Raw genomic sequence first — 25,198 nt, 5'->3', positions numbered from 1 at the left:
CTCTTCCTGCACTGTAATTGTCTTTGTTCTTTGAGTGGACATGAAGAGGATGTTTCCACTAGTAGGAAAAACTGGAAGCAGAGGACATAACCTCAGGCTAAAGGAATGATCTTTTAAAACAGAGATAAGGAGGAATTTCTTCAGCCAGAGAATGCTGTATGCCTTCTTGACTACCTTCTCTACCTATATTGCCACTTTCAGTGAGCTGTGTATCTGTACACCCAGATCCCTTTGCCTATCAATACTCTTAAGGGTTCTGCCATTTGCTGTATATTTCCTATCTGTATTAGACCTTTCAAAATGCATTACCTCACATTTATATGGATTAACTCCATCCGCCATCTCTCTGCCCAATTCTCCATCTCATCTATATCCTGCTGTGTCCTCCGAAGGTCCTCATCGCTATCTGCAAATCCACAAACCTTTGTGTTGTCCTCAAACTTACTAATCAATCCAGTTAGTTTCCTCCAAATCATTTATAAATATTACAAACAGCCAAGGTCCCAGCACTGATCCCTGAAGAACACCACTTGTCACAGCCCTCCATTCAGAAACACACCCTTCCACTGCTACCCTCTGTCTTCTTTGACTGAGCCAGTTTTGTATCCATATTGCTAGCTCATCTCTGGTCCCATGCAACTTCACCTTCTGCACCAGTCTGTCATGAGGGACCTTGCCAAAGGCCTTACTGAAGTCCATGCAGACAACATCTATTGCCCTACCCTCATTAATCATCTTCGTCACTTCCTCGAAAAACTCAATCAAGTTCATGAGACACGATCTCCCCTTAACAAAAGTATGTTGCCTCTCACTAATACGTCCACTTATTTCCAAGTGGGAATAAATTCTGTCTCAAAGAATCCTCTCCAATAATTCCCTACCTCTGATATAAGGCTCACCAGCCCTGTAATTACCTGGATTATTCTTGGTACTCTTCTTAAACAAAGGGACAACATTGGCTATTCTCCAATCCTCTGGGACCTCCCCTGTAGCCAGTGAGGATACAAAGATTTCTCTCAAGGCTCCAGCAATTTCCTCACTCTATCCAGGCCTCTCAGTATCCTGTAAGTTTCAATAAGATCGCCCCCTCATCCATCTAAACTCCAATGAGTCCAGACCTTCAACCTTTCCTCAAATGATAAGCTCTTCATTCCAGGGATCATTCTTGTGAACCTCCTCTGGACCCTATCAAGGACCCACATCCTTCCTTAGGTACAGGGTCCAAAACTGCTCACAATACAGCAAATGGGGTCTGACCAGAGCCTTACAGAGCTTCAGAAATACATCCCTGCTCTTGTATTCTAGCCCTCTTGACATGAATGCTAACATTGCATTTGCCTTCCTAACTAGCGATGAACCTGCACGTTAACCTTAAGAGAACAAGGACTCCCAAGTCCCTTTGTGCTTCTGATTTCCTAAGCATTTTTCCATTTAAAAAATAGTCTATGCCTCCATTCCTCTTTACAAAGTGCATAACCTCACACTTTTCCATTTTGTATTCCATCCGCCACTTCTTTGCCCACTCTCCTACACTGTCCAAGTCCTTCTGCAGCCCTGCTGCTTCCTCAATACTACCTGTCCCTCTACACATCTTTGTATCATCTGTAAACTTAGCAACAGTGCCTTGAGTTCCTTCTTCCAAATCATTAATGTGTATTGTGAAAAGTTGCGATCCCAGCACTGACCTTTGAGGCACACCACTAGTCACCAGCTGTCATCCTGAGAAAGACCCCTTTATCCCCACTCTCTGTGAATTTCTTCTTGAAATCACACAGCATTTTGGCCTCGACTACTTTCTGTGGGAGTGAATTCCACACATTCACCACTCTCTGGGTGAAGAAATCTCTCCTAACCTCAGTTCTAAAAGGTTTACCCCTGATCCTCAAACTATGACCTTTGATTCTGGATTCCCCCACCATTGGGAACATTGTTTTTGAACTCATCCTGTCTAACCCTGTTAGAATTCTATAAGTTTCTATGAGATCCCCTCTCACTCCAGTGAATACAATTCTAACCAACTTAGTCTCTTCTCATATGACAGACCTGGAATCAGCCTGGTAAACATTTGCTGTATTCCCTCTATAGCAAGAGCATTATTCCTCAGATAAAAACACCAAAACTGCACACAATACTCCAGGTATGGTCTCACCAACACATTATATAATTGCAGCAAAACATTCCTATCTCTATACTGAAATCCTCTTGCTATGATGGCCAACATATCATTTGCCGCCTTTATTGCCTGCTGTCCCTGCGTGCTTACTGTCAGTGGCTGATGCATGAGGACATCAGGGTCTCGTTGAGTATCCATCTCACTCAAATTACATCCATTCAAGTAATGATCTTGCCACCAAAGTGGATAACCTCAGATTTATCCACATTATACTGTATCTGCCATGCAGATACCCACACACACCCTGTCCAAATCACACCAAAGAGGCAAATTTTTACGACAACAACCAATCAGCTTCACTACTCTGCTGCCTTCTGCTGGATCACACAATTTTTGTAACATCCACAAAATTTCTAATCACACCCCCTACTTCAAATCTAAGTCATTGATATATCTCATCAACAGTAGGGAACCCAGCATTGAGCCCTGTAAAACCCCACTGGAAATAACCTTCCAGCCACAAAACACCCACCAACTGTTAACCCTTTACTTCCTCCCATGGGACCCATTTTGGATCAAACGTGTCATTTTCCCTTAGATCCCCTGAAACTTCACTTTGCTGACCAGTCTATCGTGTGGAACCTTGTCAAAAACCTTGCTAAAAGCCACATGGAGTACATCAAACACACAAAATACAAATTCTTTCTCTTCTGATTATTTGCAAGATCTGAGTGGTTCACACAATTTCGTGATTGTTGCGATGTAGGTGATTGTTTAAAGGTAGTGAGGTTAATCTCTCGATTCCTGGTTCTGGCATAATGGTTATCATCCATGGGGGTGATGACTCGCAATTTGATTTAACACCTTAGCTGAGGGAAGACTTTTCAAAGAATGGAGTGCCTGGAGAATGCTGCTGAGATTCAAAGCCACAGCTCTGGCCTGGAGCAAACGTATCGAATGATTTGGACTGATCTTTAAATGAAAACACCATGTTTTAATTCACTTTGTTCACGTCTGGGGGAGAATGCTCTCATCTGTTTCTTTTTCAGGCCAACACCTATGAGAAGCATTGGCCATTTTACCAGCAATATGGAGGCCAGAGATTTCCTAAGGAACATGTGAAGAAAGCTGTTGCAGAAATAGATGAGATGTGTAATGTTCTCCGTGGGGAGGGAGTCATTGTCAGACACCCAGAGCTCATAGACTGGGCTGAATGTTATAAAACCCCAGACTTTGAATCGACAGGTAAGGAAAGATTTTCCTTGCAATGTTGTTCTTTAGTAATAAGAGTGATGAAAGGTATATTTGGTGAATATGGGCTGAGGTCTGACTAGATCAGACAATGCATTTTCTGTTTTATTCAGATCATGTGTCTCTGGGTAAAGGCCACAGATGGCCCTTAACCTTTCTTAACATCTCCGTTCCTGAAGGCATGGCCTCTTTCTCTGATACAGAAGCAACCCCGTTCCCACTGTTTATTAATGAGCCCCTCTGACCAAGAGATGGAAGTTCAGGAGTTGACCCTGTCCTAACCTTAGGTTCACTAGGCTGATATCGGAGTTGAGGGGGTTGAGCTATGAGGAGAGACTGAATAAACTAGGCTTGTACTCGTTAGAGTTTAGAAGGATGAGGGGAGATCTCATTGAGACGTACAAGATGATGAATGGGATGGATAGGATAGAGGTGGAGAGGCTCTTCCCACTCAGAAAGGACAGCCTCAAGATAAGGTGGGGGCAGTTTAGAACGGAGTTGAGGAGGAACTTCTTCACTCAAAGGGTGGTGAATCTCTGGAATTCTCTGCCCGTTGAAGTGGTGGAGGCTGCCTCGCTAAATATATTTAAGACACGGGTAGATAGGTTTTTGATAGGCAAGGGGATTAAAGGTTATGGGGAGAAGGCGGGAAAGTGGAACTGAGCCACTTCAGATCAGCCGTGATCTTATTGAATGGTGGGGCAGGCTCGAAGGGCTAGATGGCCTACTCCTGCTCCTATTTCTTATGTTCTTAACCTGATGTCCCTGCAGAGTGCTGAGGAACCTGGCGGACATCCTCCACTAGCCCAGATGGGTGGTGTTTGTCCTTTTATCATTTAAGATGACCAAATTCATTGAGTTAAATTTTAGGTGTGACATGTTTGAAGATGCTAATGAGAGATTAGAGATACAACATTGGTCAGGAAAAGGAAGAGGCCATTCGGTCCCTCCAACCTATTCCACCATCCAGTTAGAGCATTGATTTTAGCTACATCAGCTTCACGTTAAGAAGCCAGACATGAATTGAAGATCATTAAAAAGAATCTGCATGATTAAAGGTTGGGGGAGGGAGTGTGTAATGAGGATCCCATAAACAGGAGAAGAACCAGGGCTCATGATTTCTCTCCTGAGCCCTTCTCCTAATGTTTTCCCCAACCCTAAGCCTCATGTCTTTTCTTGTGAGGGAATCTAGAACTTTGGCATGGTTTAAAAGTAAAGTGTTTCATAATTAAGACCGAGATGAGGAGGAATTTCTTGCTTTGTTAGTTTTTGGAATTCTCTTCCACAGAGAGTGGATGAGGCTGGGCTATTCTGTTATGGCCAGATGAGGAGGGGTCGAATGTTCTCTTTGTCCTCTCCTCATTTCACCACAAGGGGTCTTTACTGTTTATGAAGGATGTATTTACCAATTCAGGGAGTTTTTAACTATTTATGTCCTGCGACCATAAAAGAACCAACTGGATAGGTTTCCTTGAGTTTAGCAAAGAAAGAGGTTAACTTCATAGTACTTAAACCAATTGATGTAAAATACAAACAGCCCACAGGACAGGTTGGCCAAATTAGAATTCTTAAAGTTCAAACGAATTTGCAGTTTGGTGACTTTGCTGGATTCAGACTGAATCCAGTCTCTCCGCCTCACTTGGAGGTCTTCCTGCTCTCGCTTGGAGGTCTTGCTGCTGTCAGCGTTGAGGTGGCTTAAAGCTGCAGATGGATGATTTATCTATTCGTCTAGAGACAGACAAAGAGAGTTAAGGATCAGATAGATAAGAAAGCTTAACTCTGTTTTTCTCCATAGATGCTGCCAGATCTGCTGAGTTTATCCAGCATTTTCTGTTTTTATTGTACACAGTACTCCAGATGTGGTCTCATCAATACCCTGTACAACTTTAGCAAAATATCCTGACTTTTATATTCCATTTCCTCTGCAATAAACACCAATATTCCATTTACCTTCCTAATCACTTGCTGTACCTGCACACTAACCTTTCCTAATTCGTTTACCAGGATGCCCAGATCCCTCTGTATCACTGAGTTCTACAATCTCTCTCCGTTTAAATAATTTGCTGCTTTTTGTTCTTACTGTCAAAGTGAACAAACTTTTGATTCACTCCATCCGCCACATTTACCTACTCACTTAACCTGCCTATATCCATTTATAGCCTCTTTACGTCCACTTCACAATCTTTGTATCATCAGCAAATTTAGCGACCATACATTTGGTTCCTTCATCCAAGCCACTGATATAAACTATAAGTCGTTGAGGCCCCAGCAATGATCCCTGTGGCACTCCATTTGTGACATCTTGCTGACCCAAAAATCACCTATTTTTGCCTACTCTCTGTTTCCTTGTACCGAACCTCTATTTCCCTTTCACAAAACCATCTTGACTCCACCTGATTGCATTGAGATTTTCTAAGTGCCCTGCTATAAGCTCCTTAAGAATATTTTCCAGCAATTTCCCTACAACAAATTTTAATTGGCTTATAGTTTCCTGCTCTGTGTCTCCTTCCTTTCTTGAATCGAGGTGTCTTCATCACCTTGAGATAAAGATCAGCGTTGCATTAGGATTTTTTTTGTTGCTGAGTCTGGATAGGCTGTGGATAACACTGGGGATATTTCTGGTCTGCGTTCCTCAGCAAGTGAAACAATATTGGGTTCATTCACAGAGATCTCAAAGGAGCATACACAATGGACCTTAATCCTAGTGTCAGAATGGGAGTTGATCCTGGGGAGGGGAATGGTGGGAACTTGACATCCTTTGCCCAACCATCTTCAGCTTCATCAATGACTTTCCCTCCATCATAAGGTCAGAAGTGGGGATGGACCAAGCACTGATGAAGGGTCTTCCAGACTTGAAACATTTGCTCCTTTGTCTCCACAGATGCTGGCAGACCTACTATGTTTTTCCAGCATTTTCTGTTTTTGTACCATCGACAGAACACACTTCAGCATCTCATCAAGGTGCTTAGGCAGCACCTTCCAAACCTGCAATTTCTACCTTTAGAAGGACAAGAACAGCAGGTACCTGGGAACTCCACCACACTAAAGTTTTCCCCCAAGTCAATCACCACCCTGACTTAGAAATATATTACTGTTCCTTCACTGTCACCAGATCAAAATCCTGGAACTCCCTCCCTAATAGCACTATACCTACTTTTCAGGGACTGCAGCGGTTTAAGACGGCAGCTCACCATCACCTTCTCAAGGGCACTTAGGGATGGGTAATAAATGCTGATCTAACCAGGAATACCCACATCCCATAAAAGAACTTCTTAAAAATTGATAGGCACAAATGACTTGACCTTGTCTTTGTTATATTTTCTGAAGCAGGTGCTGTTAAGTTGAATATTAGCTGAGAGAATGAATGACTTGATGTTGTACTGATAGTAAGCTGCTCTCCTCAGGAATGTACGCTGCCATGCCGAGAGATATACTGCTGGTGGTTGGCAATGAGATCATTGAAGCACCAATGGCGTGGCGCGCTCGCTTTTTTGAATACAGAGCGTATCGGCCACTCATCAAGGGTTATTTTCTGCGGGGAGCAAAATGGACGACAGCTCCTAAACCGCAAATGTCTGACAAACTCTATGACATGGTAAGGATCAACTCACCTGGATGGTGTAAGTTCCTCTCATCATTAAACTGTTTCTCAGAGTTGGATACTAGTTAGACCTCAGCTGGAACGTTGTGTGCAGTTGCGGGTGCCTCACGAGAAAGGATGTGAACGCATTGGAGAGCGGGCAGAAGAGGTTTACAAGAATGGTTTCAGGGATGAGAAACTTCAGTTATGAGGATACATTGGAGAGGTTGAGACTGTTCTCCTTGGAGATGGGAGGCTAACAGGAGATTTGATAGAGACGTTCAAAATCATGAAGGAGTTGGACAGAGTAGAGAGGAAAAAACTGTTCCCCCTCATAAAAGGATCAAGACCGAGGGGGCACAGATTTAAAGTGATCTGCAAAAGAAGCAAATATGATATGAAGAAAAGCTTTTTCACCCAGCGAGTGGTTCAGGTCAGGAATGCACTGCTTGCGGGTGTGGTGGAGGCAGGTTCAACTGATGCATTCAGGAGGACGTTAGATGATTATTTGAATAGAAACAATATACAGAATATGGGGAAAAAGCAGGAGAATGGCACTAAGTCATGATGCTCTTTGGAGAGTCAGTGCAAACATGATGGGCCAAATGCCCTCCTTCTGCCCCATAACGATTCTGTGAAGGGTTCAGCAGAGTGGTACAGTCAATACTGAGTGACCTTCAGGTGGTCCGAGTCCAGACTGTGCAGGTTCACGGGAGAAGTGAGAAAGCAAATATGAGAAACAAGACAAGAGGTTCACCAGATTGATTCTGGGGGTGAATGGGTTGACATGTGAGGACAGATTAAACAGTTTGATTTTATATTTTAGAAGGAGTTTAGAAGGATAAGAGGGGACGTGATCGAGGTATATAAAATTTTAAAAGGAATTAATGAAGTAAATATCAACCAAATGTTTCCCTTTATGGGGCAATCTAGAACAAGAGGTCCTAGGTAGAGGCTGAGAAGCGGTGAATTTAAAACTGAGATGAGGAGGCACTACTTCCCGCAGAGGGTGGTGAATTGGTGGAACTCACTGCCCCATAGCACGGTGGAGTCTGAATCGGCGAATGGTTTTAAGAGGGTGATGGACATATTTCTAATAAAGAAAGGGAAAGAGGGATACAGGGAACAGCGGGGAGGTGGATTTGAGACCAGGGAGAGATTAGTCATGATCTGATTGATTGGCGGAGCAGGCTGAAAGGGCTGACCTTGCTAACTCCTGATCCTAATGCTGACACTTCTTTGAGAGAATGAAAAGAGACTGGCAACAAACAGAAAAAGGAATCTTCTATAAGCACATCTATGGTAAAAGGAGGAATTGGGGCAATAGATTCTTGCCTAACATGGGAGTCAAATGTTATGGGGGGGGTGGGGAGGGTGAGGTGTGGAGTTGTTGGGGGGGGGGGGGGTGGCCAAATGGCCTACTCCTGCTCCTAACAAGCAGGCAGGGAGTATGGCTTAGGTAATAAATGAATACTTCACCAAGGAAGAAGATGCTCCCCAGGCTATGGTGAAAGAGGAGATCATTCAGACACTAGAAGGGTTTAAGATTGATGAGTTGGTATTTGATGGACTATCTGTGTTTCAAGTTGATAAGGCACAGGGATTGGATGAGTTGGATTCAAGGATACTCCTAGACTTGAAGTGATGCCAGAGGACTGGGAATTGCAAATGTTAAACTTTTGTTAAAAAAGGGTATACAGATAAACCCAACAACTACAGGCCAGGGAAACTCCCAGAAATGATAATTTGGGACAAAATGAATAGTCACATGTGGGTTAATTAAAGAAAACCAGCTCAGATTTCTTAAGAGAAATGAAGTTTGACGAACTTGCTGGAGTTTTTCATGAGGTAACAAAATGCCATTGTTGTCGTGTGCATGGACTTCTGGGAGATTTCTGATAAATTGCCCAATGAGAGGCCTGTGAGCAGACCTATAGTTCATGGAATAAAAGGGACAGTAACAACATGGATACAGAACTGGCTGAGTGACAGCAGTAATGGTTCACGGATGTTTTTCAGACTGGAGGAAGGTTAGTAGTGGAGTTTACAAAGGGTCAGGATTGGAACCCTTGCTTTTCCTGATATATATTAATGACTTACACCTTGGTGCACAGGGAGCAATTTCAAAATCTGCAGATGGTACAAAACTTGGAAGCATTGTGAACTGTGAGGACGACAATGTACTTCCTAAAGACATAGGCTGGTAAAATGGGCGGACAAGCAGAAGATGAAATTTAATGCAGAAAAGTGGGAAGTGATTCGTTTTGGCAGGAAATACATGGTCGATATAAAATATAATTCGAAAGGGGATGCAGGAGCAGAAGGATCTGTGTAAATCATTGATGGAGACTCACAACTACAGAGAGTGATCAACAAAGTATATAGTATCCTGGGCTTCATTAGTAGGGGCATAGAGTACAAGAGCAAGGAAGCTACGTTCAACTCATGTAAAAACACTGGTTTGCCCTTGGCTGTAATTTTGTGTTGAGTTCTGGGTGCTGAACTTTAGGAAGGATGTGAAGGCACTGGAAAGAGTTCAGAAAAGATTCGTGAGAATGGATCCAGGGATTACGTGGATAGATTGCAGAAATAGGGACTGTTACTCTTGGAGAAGAGAAGGTGGAGAGAAGATTTGACCGAGATCTTCAAAATCATGAGGGAATTGGACAGAGCAGCTGAGGAGAAATTATTCCCAATGATAGAAACATTTAGGACCAGAGGACAGGGTTTAGGGTAATTGGCAAAAGAATTAATGGCAACATGGGGAAAATCTTTCTCACACAGCAAGTGATTCAGGCCCGGAATGCACGTCCAAGATTGCAGTTGAAGCATTGCAAAGGAATTTATCTGAACAGGAAGAATGTGCAGGATTCTGGGGAGAAGTTGGGAAGTGAATTGTTCCCTTAGTGGGGCAGCAGAGACAGAATGGGCTGGAGGGTCTTCATCCCGTTGTATGATTCTACGATTTGTTGTGTAAGTTGATTTGATTACGTTCTGGTCTCTGTTGCCACTACAGGATTATCCCATTCTTTCAGTGGAGGACAGACACAAACTCGCCAGCCAGGGGAAATTTGTAACCACTGAATTTGAACCTTGCTTTGATGCTGCTGACTTCATGAGAGCTGGGAGAGATATCTTTGTACAAAGGAGCCAGGTGGGCACTTTACTTCACTTAGTCCTTCACATCCCACTGTCCCCTGATCAAACTCAGCTTACATCTATTGCCCTAGTGCAAATTCATATTTTCCGATTAATTATTTCCATTGAAGCTGGACTGTGCCCAGAATCTGTGCATTGCTTTGTTTATGCACCATATGAGATATTAACAAGTCCAACAGGTAGAGGTCCAATGTGAATAGTGGGTTTGTTTTATTCTCCAGGTGACTAACTATCTGGGGATTGAGTGGATGCGCAGACACCTTTCACCAACTTACAGAGTTCACACAATTTCTTTCAAGGATCCAAACCCCATGCATATCGATGCAACCTTCAACATCATTGGACCTGGTTTGGTATTATCGAATCCAGACCGCCCCTGTCATCAAGTAAGATTATTGAGAAACACCAGACTGTCTGATGTCTGCTAAAGGATTTTGGAACAGATAAATGTTTGTGTTATATTCACATTACCCTTTAGCAGACAAATGCATTTCACTATAACTTAGGGTCTGATAGCTGCAGCTGGGAACCGCGGGGTCCTCTCTTCTGTCTGATATTGACCCTGCTGAACAGAGTGGAGTCAATAACTTGTTCACATTCATAATTAATCAAGTAATACTCAGAGTGAAATATTAGGATTGTAGAATCCCTACAGAGCAGAAGGAAGCCATTCGGCCCATTGAACCTGCACTGACAACTAGCCCACCCAGGCTCTATCCCCATAACCCCACATATTTACCGTACCAATCTCTCTGACAATAAGGGAGAATTCAGCATGCCCAATTAACCTAACCTGCACATTTTGGACTGTTGGAAGAAACTGAAGCACCCGGAGGAAACCCACAGACATGGGAGAATGTGCAAACTCCACACAGACAGTGACCCAACGCTGGAATTGAACCCGGGTCCCTGGCTCTCTGAGGCAGCAGTGCTAACCACTGTGCCACCATGCCACCACTCATGTCTGTTTTGTCACTGTAACACTGGAGAGAATTCCCGAATCCCTGCAGATTTGTTCACGAGAGGACATGGCCCACCTCTCCCGGACAAGGGTTACCTTGGCAATACCTAAAGGCTGGAGATTTTACTCAGGAGTTGCTGGGAGGTCAACAAGAGAGAATACCTTTCAAAACAGGAATAGACTGTTGTCATTGTGGATTACGATGTGAAAAACATCAGACAATTCCTGGTCTCTCCTATTTGTGTTTGGATTGGGATCCTATGGGTGATGTGTAGAAGGAGTTTGTATCTGTCAAAAGTGAATTCATTCTCAGGAGTTGTGCCTACATCTTGCTCAGACTGGGAAAGATGAAAGTTGCTATTCGCTGCCTGACCTGTTGATCTTTAACCCTCAGATTGATGTTTTCAAGAAGGCTGGATGGACAATTGTCACACCCCCGACTCCTCTGATACCTGATGGTAAATACATCATTCTGGGGATAAAAAACTACAACATTTACTAAAATAATTACTGTCACAAAATTATTTTCTTTATTTGTGTTTGGGATGTGGGTGTCTTTGGGCAAGGCCAGCATTGTTGCCCATCCCTAACTGCCTTTGAATCAAGTGACTTCATAGAGCAGTTAAGACTCAACCACATTGCTGTGGCTCTGGAGTCTTTTAAATATTAATTATAGAAGCTGACTACTATACACCAATGAAACTAATGAATGATTCTGTATGGTGTTCTGGTCAGGGGGAGAGAGGCAAACTGAATTCCTTTATTTCCCCACTCAGCAGACGTGATTTAATTTTTGAAATGGGCGCTGATCTGTTGTCCCAAATCTTCTATCTATGCAGTTAATTTTAAAGGAAAATGTCACGTACTCCCATATTCTGGTGAAGTTGGTAGTTCTGCTGGTTTTTTTTTTGAATGATTTTGTTTGTGACTACACAAACGTGTTTGAGCTGAGATTTGATTCAACAAATTGATTGGGAAAACTTTCACAAATCTGAGCTTGGATTGTAGAAATTCAATGCAGGTGGGAGCTGTGGTGGGGGGTGCGCCTGGGAGGCTGTCACAAAAATTGGTATCAGACAATTAAAAATGGGATAAAATACAGGGAACTTATTCCCATTTGTAAAAGAAAGTGACAAATTTCTCGCTGATCAATCTGTTAGATAACGTTGGGCCAGACAGCAGACTGGAGTGTAACATGATATGAAGGGATTGAGATAATGCTCTCTTTCATGTGTCCCTGCAGATCATCCTCTGTGGATGTCATCAAAATGGTTATCCATGAATGTTCTGATGTTGGATGAGAAGAGAGTAATGGTTGAGAGTAACGAGACTACAATTCAAAAGATGTTCGAGAAACTGGGTAACTCATCATTCGCAATTACATAACACACAGCACTCCCGCTTACAGACATGTTGATTGGGGACTTTCTGTACTGGGTTCAGTATTCGGAATATTAAACCTCCTACTGCGAGTGCCAGCTACTTGTTATTTTTGAACAGTTGATTCATTAAATGTCTCCATTCGCTCGTGTGGTTATGGAGACCCATGCTCCATGACCTGTCACACAGTTGTGGATGGGGGAGTTATGGTGAGTGTGCTGCTCCTACATTACTCAGTGTAATTACAACCTACAGCTCACTCCTTATTATCCATCCGTTTCCATTCACGTGCACTCATAACACAAACTGTCCAACCTTTCTACTCCTCAGCTGTGCCCATCAGCTTGAACAGTTCAACCTCCAAACAATGCCTTACTTCTTGTTAAATATTAAGAAAGGACATGCAAACGTGAATGGTCACAGGCAGCCAACTGAGAGAGGGAGAACACAAAATGCTGCTTTTTAAAAAAATTAATTTATGGGATGTAGGTGTCGTTGACTGGGCCAGCATTTATTGCCCATCCCTAATTGCAATTGAGAAGGAGGTGGTGAGCTGCCTTCTTACATCACTGCAGTCCCTGTGGTGTAGGTACACCCACGTTGCTGTTAGGGAGGGAGTCCCAGCGACCACAGCAATATGGTTGACTCTTTACTGCCCTCTGACATAGCTGAACAAGACACTCAGCTATGTTCATGGAGCTGACTCACCACCTCTGGGGCAGTTATGGATTGGCAATAAGTGCTGGCCCAGCCTGTGGTGCTCATATCCTGTGAATGGATGTTTAAAAAGATAACAGTCCAAGACTTTTACAAGTTTTTCCACAGTTCTGTCAATTATTCTGTGAAAACCATAACCTCACTTTTCCATGAGTTTGTTCAGACATTAATGCAGACAATAGGGTCAGTAAATAAGCTGTTACTATTTCTTAAATTTTCCTTAATATCTGTTCCACAAGAGCATTACTCAGATTGTTGACAAGGTCCACTTTTCAAATGGATTAATGATCATAGAACATAGAACATAGAACAGGCCCTTCGGCCCACGACGTTGCGCCGACCAGTTAAAAAGCAATGACCCTCTAACCTAAACCAAACCCTTTCCATTCATAAACCTATCCACGGATCTCTTAAACGCCCCTAAACTAGGCGCATTTACAACTGCAGCAGGCAGGGCATTCCAATCCCTCACCACCCTCTGGGTAAAGAACCTACCCCTGACATCCGTCCTATAACTACCACCCCTTAATTTAAAGCCATGCCCCCTCGTGCTAGCTTTCTCCATCCGAGGAAAAAGGCTATCACTGTCCACCCTATCTAAACCTCTAATCATCTTATATGTTTCAATAAGGTCCCCTCTTAGCCGCCTTCTTTCTAACGAAAACAACCTCAAATCCCTCATGGAGTCACTCAGTTAAATTATAATCCGGCAAGTGCTGAATGTAAAGGTCATCAGTATCATATTGAAGGGATTGCGGCAAATGTTACCAGATAGAGTGAGCCCTCATGTGATTGGCGATGTGAACATTTTCAGGTCTAAGATAACCCGACAGCTTCAGCGATGTCATTAAAACAGAAAATGCTGGAAAAGCTCAGCAGGTCTGACAGCAACAGTGGAAAGAGGAACAGTGTTAGTGTTTTGAGTTTGCGCTGGAGAGCTGGTAATGTGATGGGTTTATATACAATAGGTGTAGGTTTCTATAGGAACATTTGGGTAAAGTTTCATCAATATGCCTGTTGAATACTTCCCTCTCTGCTCTTCCTGTGTAGATTTGGCTCAATATCTCCTGTTGGGAGCATTGACACATTTTATGTGCAACTCCCCACTTCCTGCCCATTCATTGCATAACTGTTGAGCACGAGGCAGTTTTTTTGACCTCTTGCCTCATCTGTTGGGAGTTTCAGTCAATCCGTGGCCTCACTAATCTGTTCTGGCGCTGTGCCCCCTCCCCACCCCACTGATTGCCACTATTGGAGGGAGTACACTGGAATTATCAAGAGATGAGACCACCATTAACTGGAATTTCTTTCCTTTTCTAGGAATTGCAACAATTAAAGTCAACATCCGTCACGCGAATTCATTGGGTGGGGGCTTTCATTGCTGGACATGTGACATCCGTCGTCGTGGCACTCTGCAATCATATTTTGATTGAATATTGCAAGGAGTCAGGTCATTGAGAATTCAGAAAAGTTAATGGAATATTGACCTTTATCTCAATGAGGCTGGAATACAAAGGGAGGGAAGTTTTATATAACGATCTGTTCAACTCTGCATTTAGTTCACACACTGCACCTTGACAAGACCTTGGAGGGGGTACCCAGGATAAAAAGGATGAGGATAGGCTTGTATTTACATCAGCATAGGAGATAAAACACCAATTAAAAACACAGACCCACTCCTCCTAATGTTCACATGTAATCCACATAATTGAGATATTTGAGAAGATTGAAGGATTTCTTCAGGTAGATTAAGAAAAAATATATTTTCTGGTGGAGAAATCTTAAACAGAGGATTACCCTCAAAGTTAGAGCTGGTATATTCAGGGGGAAATTTCAGGAAACATCTCTGATACAGCACAGGGCAGTAAGATCTACAACAGCAGGTTAAAGTCCAACAGGTTTATTTGGTAGCATGAGCGTTCAGATTCTCACTCCTTCAGGTGAAGGAGCTAGACTCTGAAAGCTTGTGCTCCCAAATAAACCTGTTGGACTTTAACTTGGTGTTGTGAGACTTCTCACTGTGTCCACCCCAGTCCAACGCTGACAGCTCCACATTACAGCATAGGAGGCCATGGTCCCTTTGTGCCCATCTCTACTCTTTGAATTATCTTATTCATCCCATTCTCCTGCTTTTTTTCCCATAACCTGCAAAAATTCTGTCCTTCAAATATTGATGCACTTCCCTTTTCAAGGTTATTACTGAATCTGCTTCCATCACACTGGCAGCATGCACCATATTCCAACTCACTGTGCAAATTTCCCATGTCACTCCTGGTTCTTTTGCCAATTGTCTTCAGTCTGTATCTTCTGCTTTCTAATTCTTCTGCCAAAAGAAACAAGTTCTCCTTATTTACTCAATCAAAACCTTTCTTGATTTTGAACACTTCTAGTAAGTCTTCTCTCAATCTTCTCTGCTTTAAGGAGAACAATCCTAGCTTCTCCAGTCTCTCCACATTCACTGAAATCCCCCATTCCTGAACCCTTCCAGTAAACCTCCTCTGCATCCTCTCCCATGCCTTGACATCTTTCCTAAGATGTGGTGCCCAGAACTGAACAAAAGCCTCCAGTTGAATCCTAATCAGTGTTTACAGAGCTTTAAGCAAAACTTCCTGGTTTTTGTATTCTGGTCAATGATCTTGTGTGTTTCTATAATGGCTTTCTCAACTTGCCTTGCTTCTTTCAGAGTTGCTGTGAGCACAAACTGTCCTCCCCAGTCCCTGCATCCCAGGTCTCTCTGCTCCTTCACCACTTTTGGTTACATTGCCTCTCATTCTCCTGACCAAAGTTAATCACTTCAGTGGGTAGTGAAAATTTGGGATGCTTGCTCCCAAAAAAAGCTGTTGAGGCCTATGGGAAATATCAAAACCTGAAATTAAGAGATTTTTGTTTGGCAAGGATATTAATTGATCTAATTGAATGGTGGAACAGGGGCTGAATGACCTCTTCATGTTCCTAATTTTTTAATGTTAATTCGACGCTACCTGAACACAAACACAATTTGGTGATTCACTTTGGTCAAAGGTGTGCATGAACTGTAGGTGTTTTTATGAGCAAGTGCCCTTCTATTTAAAGCTTTTTTAATCATCACTGTCCCCTTCAGGAGATGTGTTGAAATTACTTGTGAACTGCAACAGAGCTCCTCTGGCTACCTTCTTCCAAACATTTCCTTCTTTTTTAATGAATCTGGCATTTCAGTTTCTATTGAGAAAAGTCATCAGTTGTTTCAGGGTAATTGTGAGGCGATAGAGCTCTTTACCTTCACTGTTGTCATTCTCATTACTGGAAATTTGGCCAGTCACTTCACTGGAACATTTTATATTTTTTATTAAGTGGACATGAATTTTATGAAGGACCAGGTTTGTATTTAAGGTATGAATTGGCAATTGTGCATTACTCACATTTTTAAAAAAATCATGTCTCAGGTATCATTTGGCAGTTATATCAGGGCAAATGATTTGGCTCAGTACAGCACAACACAAAATTCTCTGAAATGTCTGTACGTGCCCACACTGTGTTACCTCGTGCTGGAATCAAAGCTTCCCATCACCAGTCCTGAGTGACAGTAATTTCTCTGCAACGACAGATTACTTACCCTGTGTAATCAGAGCTGCACAAAGACTCTCCTCACTTGGCTGAAGATCTCAGTGATTGGTGATTCCACAGATAAAGATCAGTCATGTGTGGAATTCCTCAATGTGAAGCTCTTTTAAAAGCTGGCCAGGGGTTATAAGACTGGAATGCCTCTGATTTTTTTGCCTCCATTTAATTTGTTTTAAGTCTTAAAGTGTTTCTAAGTTTAGTTTGAACGATGGATTCGGTTAACCCTGGAGTTTAGTTACTATCCTGACCCTAAAACACTGGAGAAGTGAAATGTTGAGCAGTAGCTTTCTCTTCAGAATTCCTAAGAACAGTATTTATGGAATTAAAACTCCTCTGTGCAGGAATGTCACTGTATAAACTGATTCCGGACTCAACAGCTGCAGAATCCATAGACAGGGTTTTTGAGACACAGCCCAGCATTAGGAATGGACATTGATACTGAAGGATTCTGCCTTTTGTTTTCCAATGTACACTCCCAACCTTTGGTCAGGTCCAATCCCTAGCCCATTTTTCGCATTGGAGGGATTTTCCATTCTTTGGTTCTTTAGTTCTTGCTGCTTTGGTGCCAGTCTCAGGGATTGATGCCCAGTTCTTCTGCGCAATCCTAAACATACAACTGACATTGTGAGAAATGGGAATTTCTGTCTCTGCTTCCGAGACAACATTCGCCCAGGAGGTAAATCCCAGGTTACCAACCTCACCATGCCCCTGGAGGGGGAAACTCCAGATTACCGCCCTCACCATGCCCCAGGGGGGTCGGGGGGGGGGGAACCCCAGATTACCGACCACACCACACCCTTGGGGGGAACTCCAGATTATCAGCCACACCACACTCCTGAGGGGAAACCCCAGATTGTAAACCACACCATGCCCCTGGGGAGGACCCCAGATTACCAACCATACCACGTCCCTGGGCGGGGAGTCCCAGATTATGAACTTCCACTAATTTTCCATCGGGCAGTATCCTACATTCACAATTTCCCACCCTTTTCCCATGTGTCAGAGAACTAAGTGTTTTCCCGCTGTAAAGGGCAGGACAACTAACCCAGGCGACTATTAGAATTCAGAAAGTACAAACACTATTCCCAAAAAAATAGAATAAATGACAAATGTAATGAAGTGTTGGCATTTTTTATGAATGTAAAGTTTTAGTATGGCAATATGGTTTACTTGTATTTTGCTGCAATATGTTGAATGAGCATGCAATTTATTTTTAATTTGTTCTTTCTCAATAAAAGCTCTACTGCATTTTACCTCTGGTGGTTTTGATGTGGTAAATTATCAAATATGTCTGCAGGTTACCATGTGAAAAATGATGTATCAATTACAGAGACCTCATTCAAGGAAGGGTAGGACAGAATCAATTTGGCTGAAGCTCAGATGTACGAGGACCATAGAGGGTGGTGGGTGCCTGAAACTCGCTGCCAGGGGAGATAGTGGAAGCAGGTACGATAGTGACTTTTAAGGGACATTTTGACAAATACATGAATAGGATGAGAATAGAGGGATATGGTCCCTGGAAGAGTAAGGGGTTTTAGTTCAGTCGGGCAGCATGGTTGGTGCAGGCTTAGAGGACCGAAGGATCTGTTTCTGTACTGTAATTTTCTTTTTCCTTTGTTCTAAGGAACTAAAAGGGTGCCTTTACAATGCTTGGTATAGTCTGTAGACTGTAATTAATGAGAAGATATAGAAGAAGAAATCGACAGAAAAATTACAAGTGGCATAGTGGTTAGCACTGCTACCTCACAGTACCAGGGACCCAGGTTCAATTCCAGCCTCAGGTCACTGTCTGTGTGGAGTTGCACGTTCTTCCCGTGTCTGCATGGGTTTCCTCCAGGGTGCTCCAGTTTCCTCCCACACTCCAAAGATGTGTGGGTTAGGTGGATTTTTTAAAAAATTCATTCATGGCACATGGGTGTCGCTGGCTAGGCCAGCATTTAGTGCCCATCCCTAAGTCAACCTTGAGCTGAATGTGTCGCTTGGCCATTTCAAAGCCAAGTTTGAGAGTCAACTACATTAACTGTGGCTCTGAGAGGCATATGTAGGCCAGACCAGGTAAAGATGGCAGATTTTCCTCCCCTAAAAGGCATTAGTGAGCCAGATCGGTTTTTTCGACAATGCCTTCACGGTCATCAGTAGATTCTTAATTCCAGGTATTTTTTATTAAATTCAAATCTCACCATCTGCTGTGGTGGGATTTGAACCCAGGTCCTCAGAACATTAGCTGAGTTTCAGGATTAATAGTCTCGTGATAATACCACTAGGCCATTGTCTCACCATGCTAAATTGTCCCTTAGTGTCAAGAGGATTTACAGGGTAATTACATGGGGTTATGGGGATAGGATTTGGGTGAGATTATTGTCAGTGCAGGCTCAATGGGCTGAATGGCCTCCTTCTGCTCTGTCGGGATTCTGTGAAAGATGACTGCTGGACCTGGCTCTTGGAAATGAGGTTGGCCAAGCAGATCCAATATCAATGGGGGAACATTTCAGAAACAGTGATTATTGTATTTTATGGTTTGGGATCCTGATTGAAAAGGAAAATAGGCAATCCAGAGTAAAAATAATGAACTGGGGAGAGCCAACTTCAACGGGCCAGGATGGAGCTGGGCCAATTAGACTAGAATGAAAGATTAGCAGGAAAAACTGTTGCTGAACAATGAGTTACTTCAAAACACAAATGGCCCGGACACAGCCAAAGTATATTCCCTTAAAAGGGAAATGTAAAGTTTAAAGTTTTAAAGTTTATTTATTCGTATCACATATAGGCTTACATTAATACCGCAATGAAGTTACTGTGAACATCCCCTAGTTGCCACTCTCCGGCACCTGTTTGGGTTCACTGGGGGAGAATTTAACATGGCCAATGCACCTAACCTGCGTGCCTTTCAGATGCAGGGCAAACAAATCCAGAGCTCCCTGGATGTAAAAGGAGGTAAAAGTTAAGATAAAGAAAAAAACAGTGTGCTTAACTGTAGAAAATACAGTTGAGAGCCAAGAGGATTATAAAATGTTCAGAGAAGAGGGAAAGAAGCACATTAGAGAAGGGAGATTGTGAGAAAATGCGGACAGCCAACATAAAGGAGAATCCCAAAGTCTTCTAAAAGCAAAGAAACAGTAAAGGGTAAAAGGAGTAGTGTTGATTAAAATCTAAAAGGGGATTTACACAGAGGCTGGGGGCATGGCTGAGATATTAAATGAATACTTTGCATCCATCTTTACCAAGCAGGTAGATACTACTCAGGACATGGTGACAGACAAGGAAACTCTGTCCATATAAGGGTTAAAACTCGATAAGGAAGAAGTGTTGGATAGACGGTCGGTATTGAAAGTTAAGAAGGTTCCAGGATTGGATGAGATGCATCGCAGGATAGTGAAGCAAGTGAGAATAGAGGTTGCGGGATGCTGGCCGTAATCTTCCAGTCTTTCCTAGACTCAGGAGAGGTGCCAGAGGGCTGGAAATTTACAAATGTGACACCCCTGTTCAAAAAACATCAGTATTGCCCCAGCAGTTACAAAGCAGTCAGTTTAACATCAGTGGTGCATAAGATTCTAGAAACAATTATTTGGGATAAAATTAATAGCCACATGGAAAACATATGAGTTGATTAGGAAGAGTCAGCAAGGATTTTTAAAGAGGAAATCGTGTTTATCTAACGTACTGGAGGAGGTAACAGAAAGGATCGATGAGGGGAATGCTGTTGATGTGGTGTACATGGACTTTCAGAAGCTATTCAATACAGTGCCATACAACAGACTTGTGAGAAAAGTTATAGCTCACATTGTAGCAATGTGAATACAAAATAGGCTGAATAATAGGAAGCAGAGAGTAATGGTCAATGGATGTTTTTCAAGCTGGGGAAAGGATTGTATTGGTATTCCCCAGAAGTTAGTATTGGGAGCTTTGCTTTTCCTGATGTGTATTAATGATCTAGATCATGGTGTGCAGGGGACAATTTCAAAGTTTGTAGATGATACAAAACTTGGAAATATTGTAAATTGTGGAGAGGACAGTGTAGAACTTCAAAAGGATATAGACAAGTTGGTGGAATGGGCAGATAGGTGGCATTTCTGCTTCTGCCTTTGACACAATCTACATTGGCCCTGGGAGGAAAGCCCAGATTAATGTAACAATAACAATTCTGTGATTCAATGTTGTTTAATGTGACACCCTCGTTCAAAAAAGGTTGCCACTACAGCCCCAGTAGTTACAGAGCTGTCAGTTTAACATCAGTGGTGGGTAAGATTCTAGAAACAGTTTCTTGGGATAAAATTAATAGCATTTGGGAAGGAGTGATATTGGGTTTCTAGACAGGGATTGGTTCTGTCTGCTGTTGGGAGTATTTTGAATTTTTTGGGAATCTTTGGCACCTGGAATGGGGGTGGTTCCACCGCCAATCCCTTCACCTGCTCTGAGGTAGGAAGCAGCAGAGCTGGGAGCTGGTATGAGAGTGTAGAACTTCAAAAGGATATAGACAAGTTGGTGGAATGGGCAGATTCCACCAACTGTTTGTGTGGACATGATATACTTGGGGCAATTTTCCACTTTGTCTGTTGGTGTCAGTGTTGTAGTTGTACTGGAGCAATTTGGCCACTGGTACAGCTAGTTCTAGGCTATTAGGACCTGTAGCCTTTACTGTGTTTGCTGAACTTAGCTGTTTCTTGACATTATATGGAGTGAATTGAATTGATTGAAGGCTGTTGTCATCAGTAATGATGGGAACCTCAAAAAGGGGCCAGGAAGGGCCCCCTTGCTGCTTGATGCTTCTTGCTGAAGATGATTTTGACAATGTCAAATTCAGAGTATGTGCCCATTAATGATCCCTGCACCAGAGACGGTGGAACAATCAGAGATAGGTTACAGATCTTTCTGAATTGTTGATTATTTCATTATGATCAGAAATTGAGGAAAGAAATTTGTTCACACAGGATGAAATAAATGATTCTGATGGGGAAGCATTGGTGTTGTAGTGGTGTCACTGGACTCATAATGCAGAGGTCCAGGCTAATGCTCTGGGGACATGGGTTCAAATCCCACCAGCAACTGGAGGAATTAATAAATTTGTAGATTCAGAGACATTTACAGCACCAAAGGAGGCCATTCAGCCCATCATGACCCAGCCAGTCAAGAAAGATCTGACTACACTAATTGAATTTTGTAGCACTTGGCCCAAAGCCCTGGAGGTTATGGAAGCACAAGTGAATATCTAAATACTTCTTAAATGTTATGACGATTTCTGACTCAACCGCCCTTCCAGGTAGTGAGTTCCAGACTCCCACATCCTCTGGGTGAAAAAGTTTCTCCTCAACTCCCCTCTATTCCTTACCTTGCTGACCCTGCAGCATTTGCCCTGTGGCACCTGGCCCCGCGGCACCCAGCACTCTGCTTCCTGCCTCTCGGCCAATTTTGGCTCCAATGCACCCTGATGCCTGCCTTCTAGGTGCCCTTCATTTCTTGACTGTTCTGTTGTGAGGGGCCTTGGCTAAAGGTTAGAGTGACCATCGGTGGGAGGGGGGTGGGGAGAGGTGGGGTTGCTGTGAGATTAAATGTCAGACTGACCCCCAGTGGGATTTGGTGTGAGGTTAAAGTTCAGACTGACCCCTAGTGGAGTTTGGTGCGAGATTAAAGGTCAGACTGATCACCAAGGTGGTTTGATGTGATGTTAAAGTTCAGACTGACCCCCAATGGGGTTTTAGTGTGAGGTTAAAGTTCAGACTCAGCTCAGTGGCATTGGCGAGGATAAAGTTCAGAATGATCCTGAGTGGGGGGGGGGGGGTGGGGTTTGGTGTGAGGTCAAAGGTCAGACTGACCTCCAGGGAAGGCTGGTGTGAGGTTAAAAGTCAGTCTGACCCCCAGTGGCATTTGGTGTGAGGTTAAAAGTCAGACTGAGCCCACCCAGGGGACTTTGGTGTGAGGTTAAAGATCAGACTGACCCCCAGGGGAGTTTAGTGTGAGGTTAAAGGTCAGACTGACCTCGCGGGGGATTTGATGTGAGGTTAAATGTCAGACTGACCTCCCGGGGGATTTGGTGTGAGGTTAAATGTCAGACTGACCTCCCGGGGGATTTGGTGTGAGGTTAAATGTCAGACTGACCGGATCCGTTTTTACTTTCCCGCCTTGGCTCCGGCACCAGCATCCGCCAATGAGCGAGCGGCTGGCATTGACGTCAGTGGGGGAGGTCAGGGGTGAGGCGGACCCGGGTGAGAGCTGCTGTCCCACCCGCGGGGAGCGGCAGTGTCGGCGGAGCGCGAGCGGGAGGTCGGTAAAGCGGCGGAGACTGAGAGCGGATCCCGGCGGCGGGGCCTGGCTCCGGATGGAGACAGCCTCCCCCCGGCCGCCCATGGCCGCCTGTCCCCGGGCCGAGCAGTGAGCGGCCGCCCGGGAGCCGGGCCTGGGCCGGGAGGCTGGAGCCGGCCGCTCGCCATGGGCTGCGCCCCCAGTATCCATGTGTCCCAGAGCGGGGTGGTGTACTGCCGGGACTCGGACGGCTCCAACTCCCCGCATCAAACCACCGCGGCCTCCCAGCACAGCGGCGCCCTGGCCGGCTTCTTCATCAGGACAGAGCGCTCCAGCTCGGGCTGCCGGCCCCTGGCCACCCGGGAGGCCGCGGCCGGACACAGCGGGCAGCAGGAGGGCCGGAGCCAGGCCCGGGGCCGGAGTAGAAGCCGGGCCCAGGTGAGAGTAGCGGCGGGAGAGGGGAATATGGGGAGGAGGGGGTTTTGACTGGAAGCTCCCCTGAGACGCAGTGAGGGTTGTTTTTCTCCCACCCCCCAGGGATGCATGAGGGTCATTCCCCATCTCACCCCCAGGGTTGCACTCAGGGTTGTCGTTCCCCCCCCCCCCAGCCCCTGCTGTTGCAGTGAGGATCATTTCCCCCTCCCCATCTCCAGGGATGCAGTGAGGGTCATTCCCGATCCCTTCCACCCCCTGGGATGCAGTGAGGATCGTGTCTTCCCTTACCACCCTATGGGACGCAGTGAGGATTGTCTGTCTCACCCCACCAACCCCAGGATGCAGTGAGGGTCATTCTCACTCTCCCCCCCCCCCCCCCCTCAAATTCCCTGGGACGCAGCGAGGGTCCCCCCACCCCGGGGCTGCAGTGACGGCCGTCCATCCCCCCCCCCCTTGCCCCACTGGGCCACGTTGAGGGTCGTCTCGGTGGAACTGAGCCACTTCAGATCAGCCATGATCTCATTGAATGGCGGGGCAGGCTCGAAGGGCTAGATGGCCTACTCCTGCTCCTATTTCTTATGTTCTTATGTCCGTCCCCCACCCCACCGGGCCGCCGTGAGGGCCGTCCATCCCCCACCCTGGGCCGCCATGAGGGCTGTCCATCTCCCACCGGGCCGCGGTGAGGGTCGTTTCCCCCCCTCCCCCCAGCCACACACCTGGACGCAGTGAGGGTCGTCCCTTCGTGTGTGCCGCCCCCCCCCCCCCCCCCCCCCCCCGATGCAGCGAGGGTTGTCCATCCCCACCCCTCCCCCGGGTGTCGTGACGGTCATCTGTCTGTCCGTCCGATCCAGCGAGGGGCGTCTGTCTCCCCTCCACCTGGGACCCAGTGAGGGGCGTCTGTCCCCCCACCCCTGGGTTGCAGTCGTTCTCTCCCCCCCCAACTTTCTTCTCTCTTCCCCCACACCCCCGGACACGCTGATGTTTTTTTTACCCATGTGTGTTTATTGCAGTAGGTTTAATTTTCGTTATTGAGCTCTACAGAGTGGGCTGTAGAATGATTTGACAGACTTCTACATTTTGCAAAATTAGCCTTTGACACAGCAACTTACCTTTTGTCTGTATTAACTATTAGACAAATATCGTCACGTTAGTGCCAGTGATGATATACAGACACACAGATAGGGATTTTTTTGAAATACAAATAGAAATGCTTGGAGATCTCAGCAGTTGACGAAAAAGAAACTGTTAACATTTTGAGTCCATCTAACTCTTCAGAGTTAAAAAGGGACAAATGTGATGGATTTTATAGGTTTTATTGTTTTTCAGGTGGTTTTGATTAGGGGAGCAATGTTAGTGAAGAGATGTAATGAACTTGCTCTTTGAACAATGTCATGGTAGCTTTAAGATTCATCTTGTAGATTTGATCTGTTTCAGCATCTTATCCCTAGACTTGTTGGTTTTTGCTTGTTCTTTGTTGATAACCACTTTGAATTGGAACATGACGTGATACCAAGGGCCTTTTCTGAAAAGTTCCCATTCGGTTGATCGATTTGATTTATTATTGTCATGTATTAGTATACAGTAAAAATTATTGTTTCATGTGCACCAGACAAAGCATATCATTCATAGAGAAGGAAAGGAGGGAGTGCAGAATGTAGTGTTACTGTCATTGCTAGACTGTAGAGAAAGATCAACTTAGTGTGAGGTAAGTCCATTCAGATGTCTGATGGCAGCAGAGAAGAAGCTATTCTTGAGTCAGTTGGTA

General features: G+C 44.4%; 2 protein-coding genes across 2 annotated transcripts in view; both read left to right on the top strand.

Moving 5' to 3' along the window:
* gatm (glycine amidinotransferase (L-arginine:glycine amidinotransferase)) overlaps nt 1-15,030 on the top strand; it is a 32,502-nt gene extending 17,472 nt beyond the window's left edge. The window contains exons 3-9 of the mRNA XM_080214116.1: nt 3,163-3,358; nt 6,769-6,959; nt 9,961-10,098; nt 10,325-10,489; nt 11,459-11,522; nt 12,308-12,424; nt 14,482-15,030. Coding sequence (XP_080070242.1) covers nt 3,163-3,358; nt 6,769-6,959; nt 9,961-10,098; nt 10,325-10,489; nt 11,459-11,522; nt 12,308-12,424; nt 14,482-14,594 — 984 coding nt within the window. The 3' untranslated portion in view covers nt 14,595-15,030. The remainder of the gene's footprint in view (nt 1-3,162; nt 3,359-6,768; nt 6,960-9,960; nt 10,099-10,324; nt 10,490-11,458; nt 11,523-12,307; nt 12,425-14,481) is intronic.
* Nucleotides 15,031-22,959: 7,929 nt separating this feature from the next.
* The window catches only part of pde8a (phosphodiesterase 8A), a 109,681-nt gene continuing 107,442 nt past the window's right edge, over nt 22,960-25,198 (top strand). Inside the window, exon 1 of the mRNA XM_080214215.1 lies at nt 22,960-23,436. Coding sequence (XP_080070341.1) covers nt 23,185-23,436 — 252 coding nt within the window. The 5' untranslated portion in view covers nt 22,960-23,184. The remainder of the gene's footprint in view (nt 23,437-25,198) is intronic.

This window comes from Carcharhinus amblyrhynchos, chromosome 28 (assembly GCF_965287045.1).
Source record: "Carcharhinus amblyrhynchos chromosome 28, sCarAmb.v2.hapA, whole genome shotgun sequence".
Taxonomy (NCBI): domain Eukaryota; kingdom Metazoa; phylum Chordata; class Chondrichthyes; order Carcharhiniformes; family Carcharhinidae; genus Carcharhinus; species Carcharhinus amblyrhynchos.
Note: the sequence above shows the minus strand (reverse complement) of the source record. Positions and strands in the feature narration are given on the sequence as shown.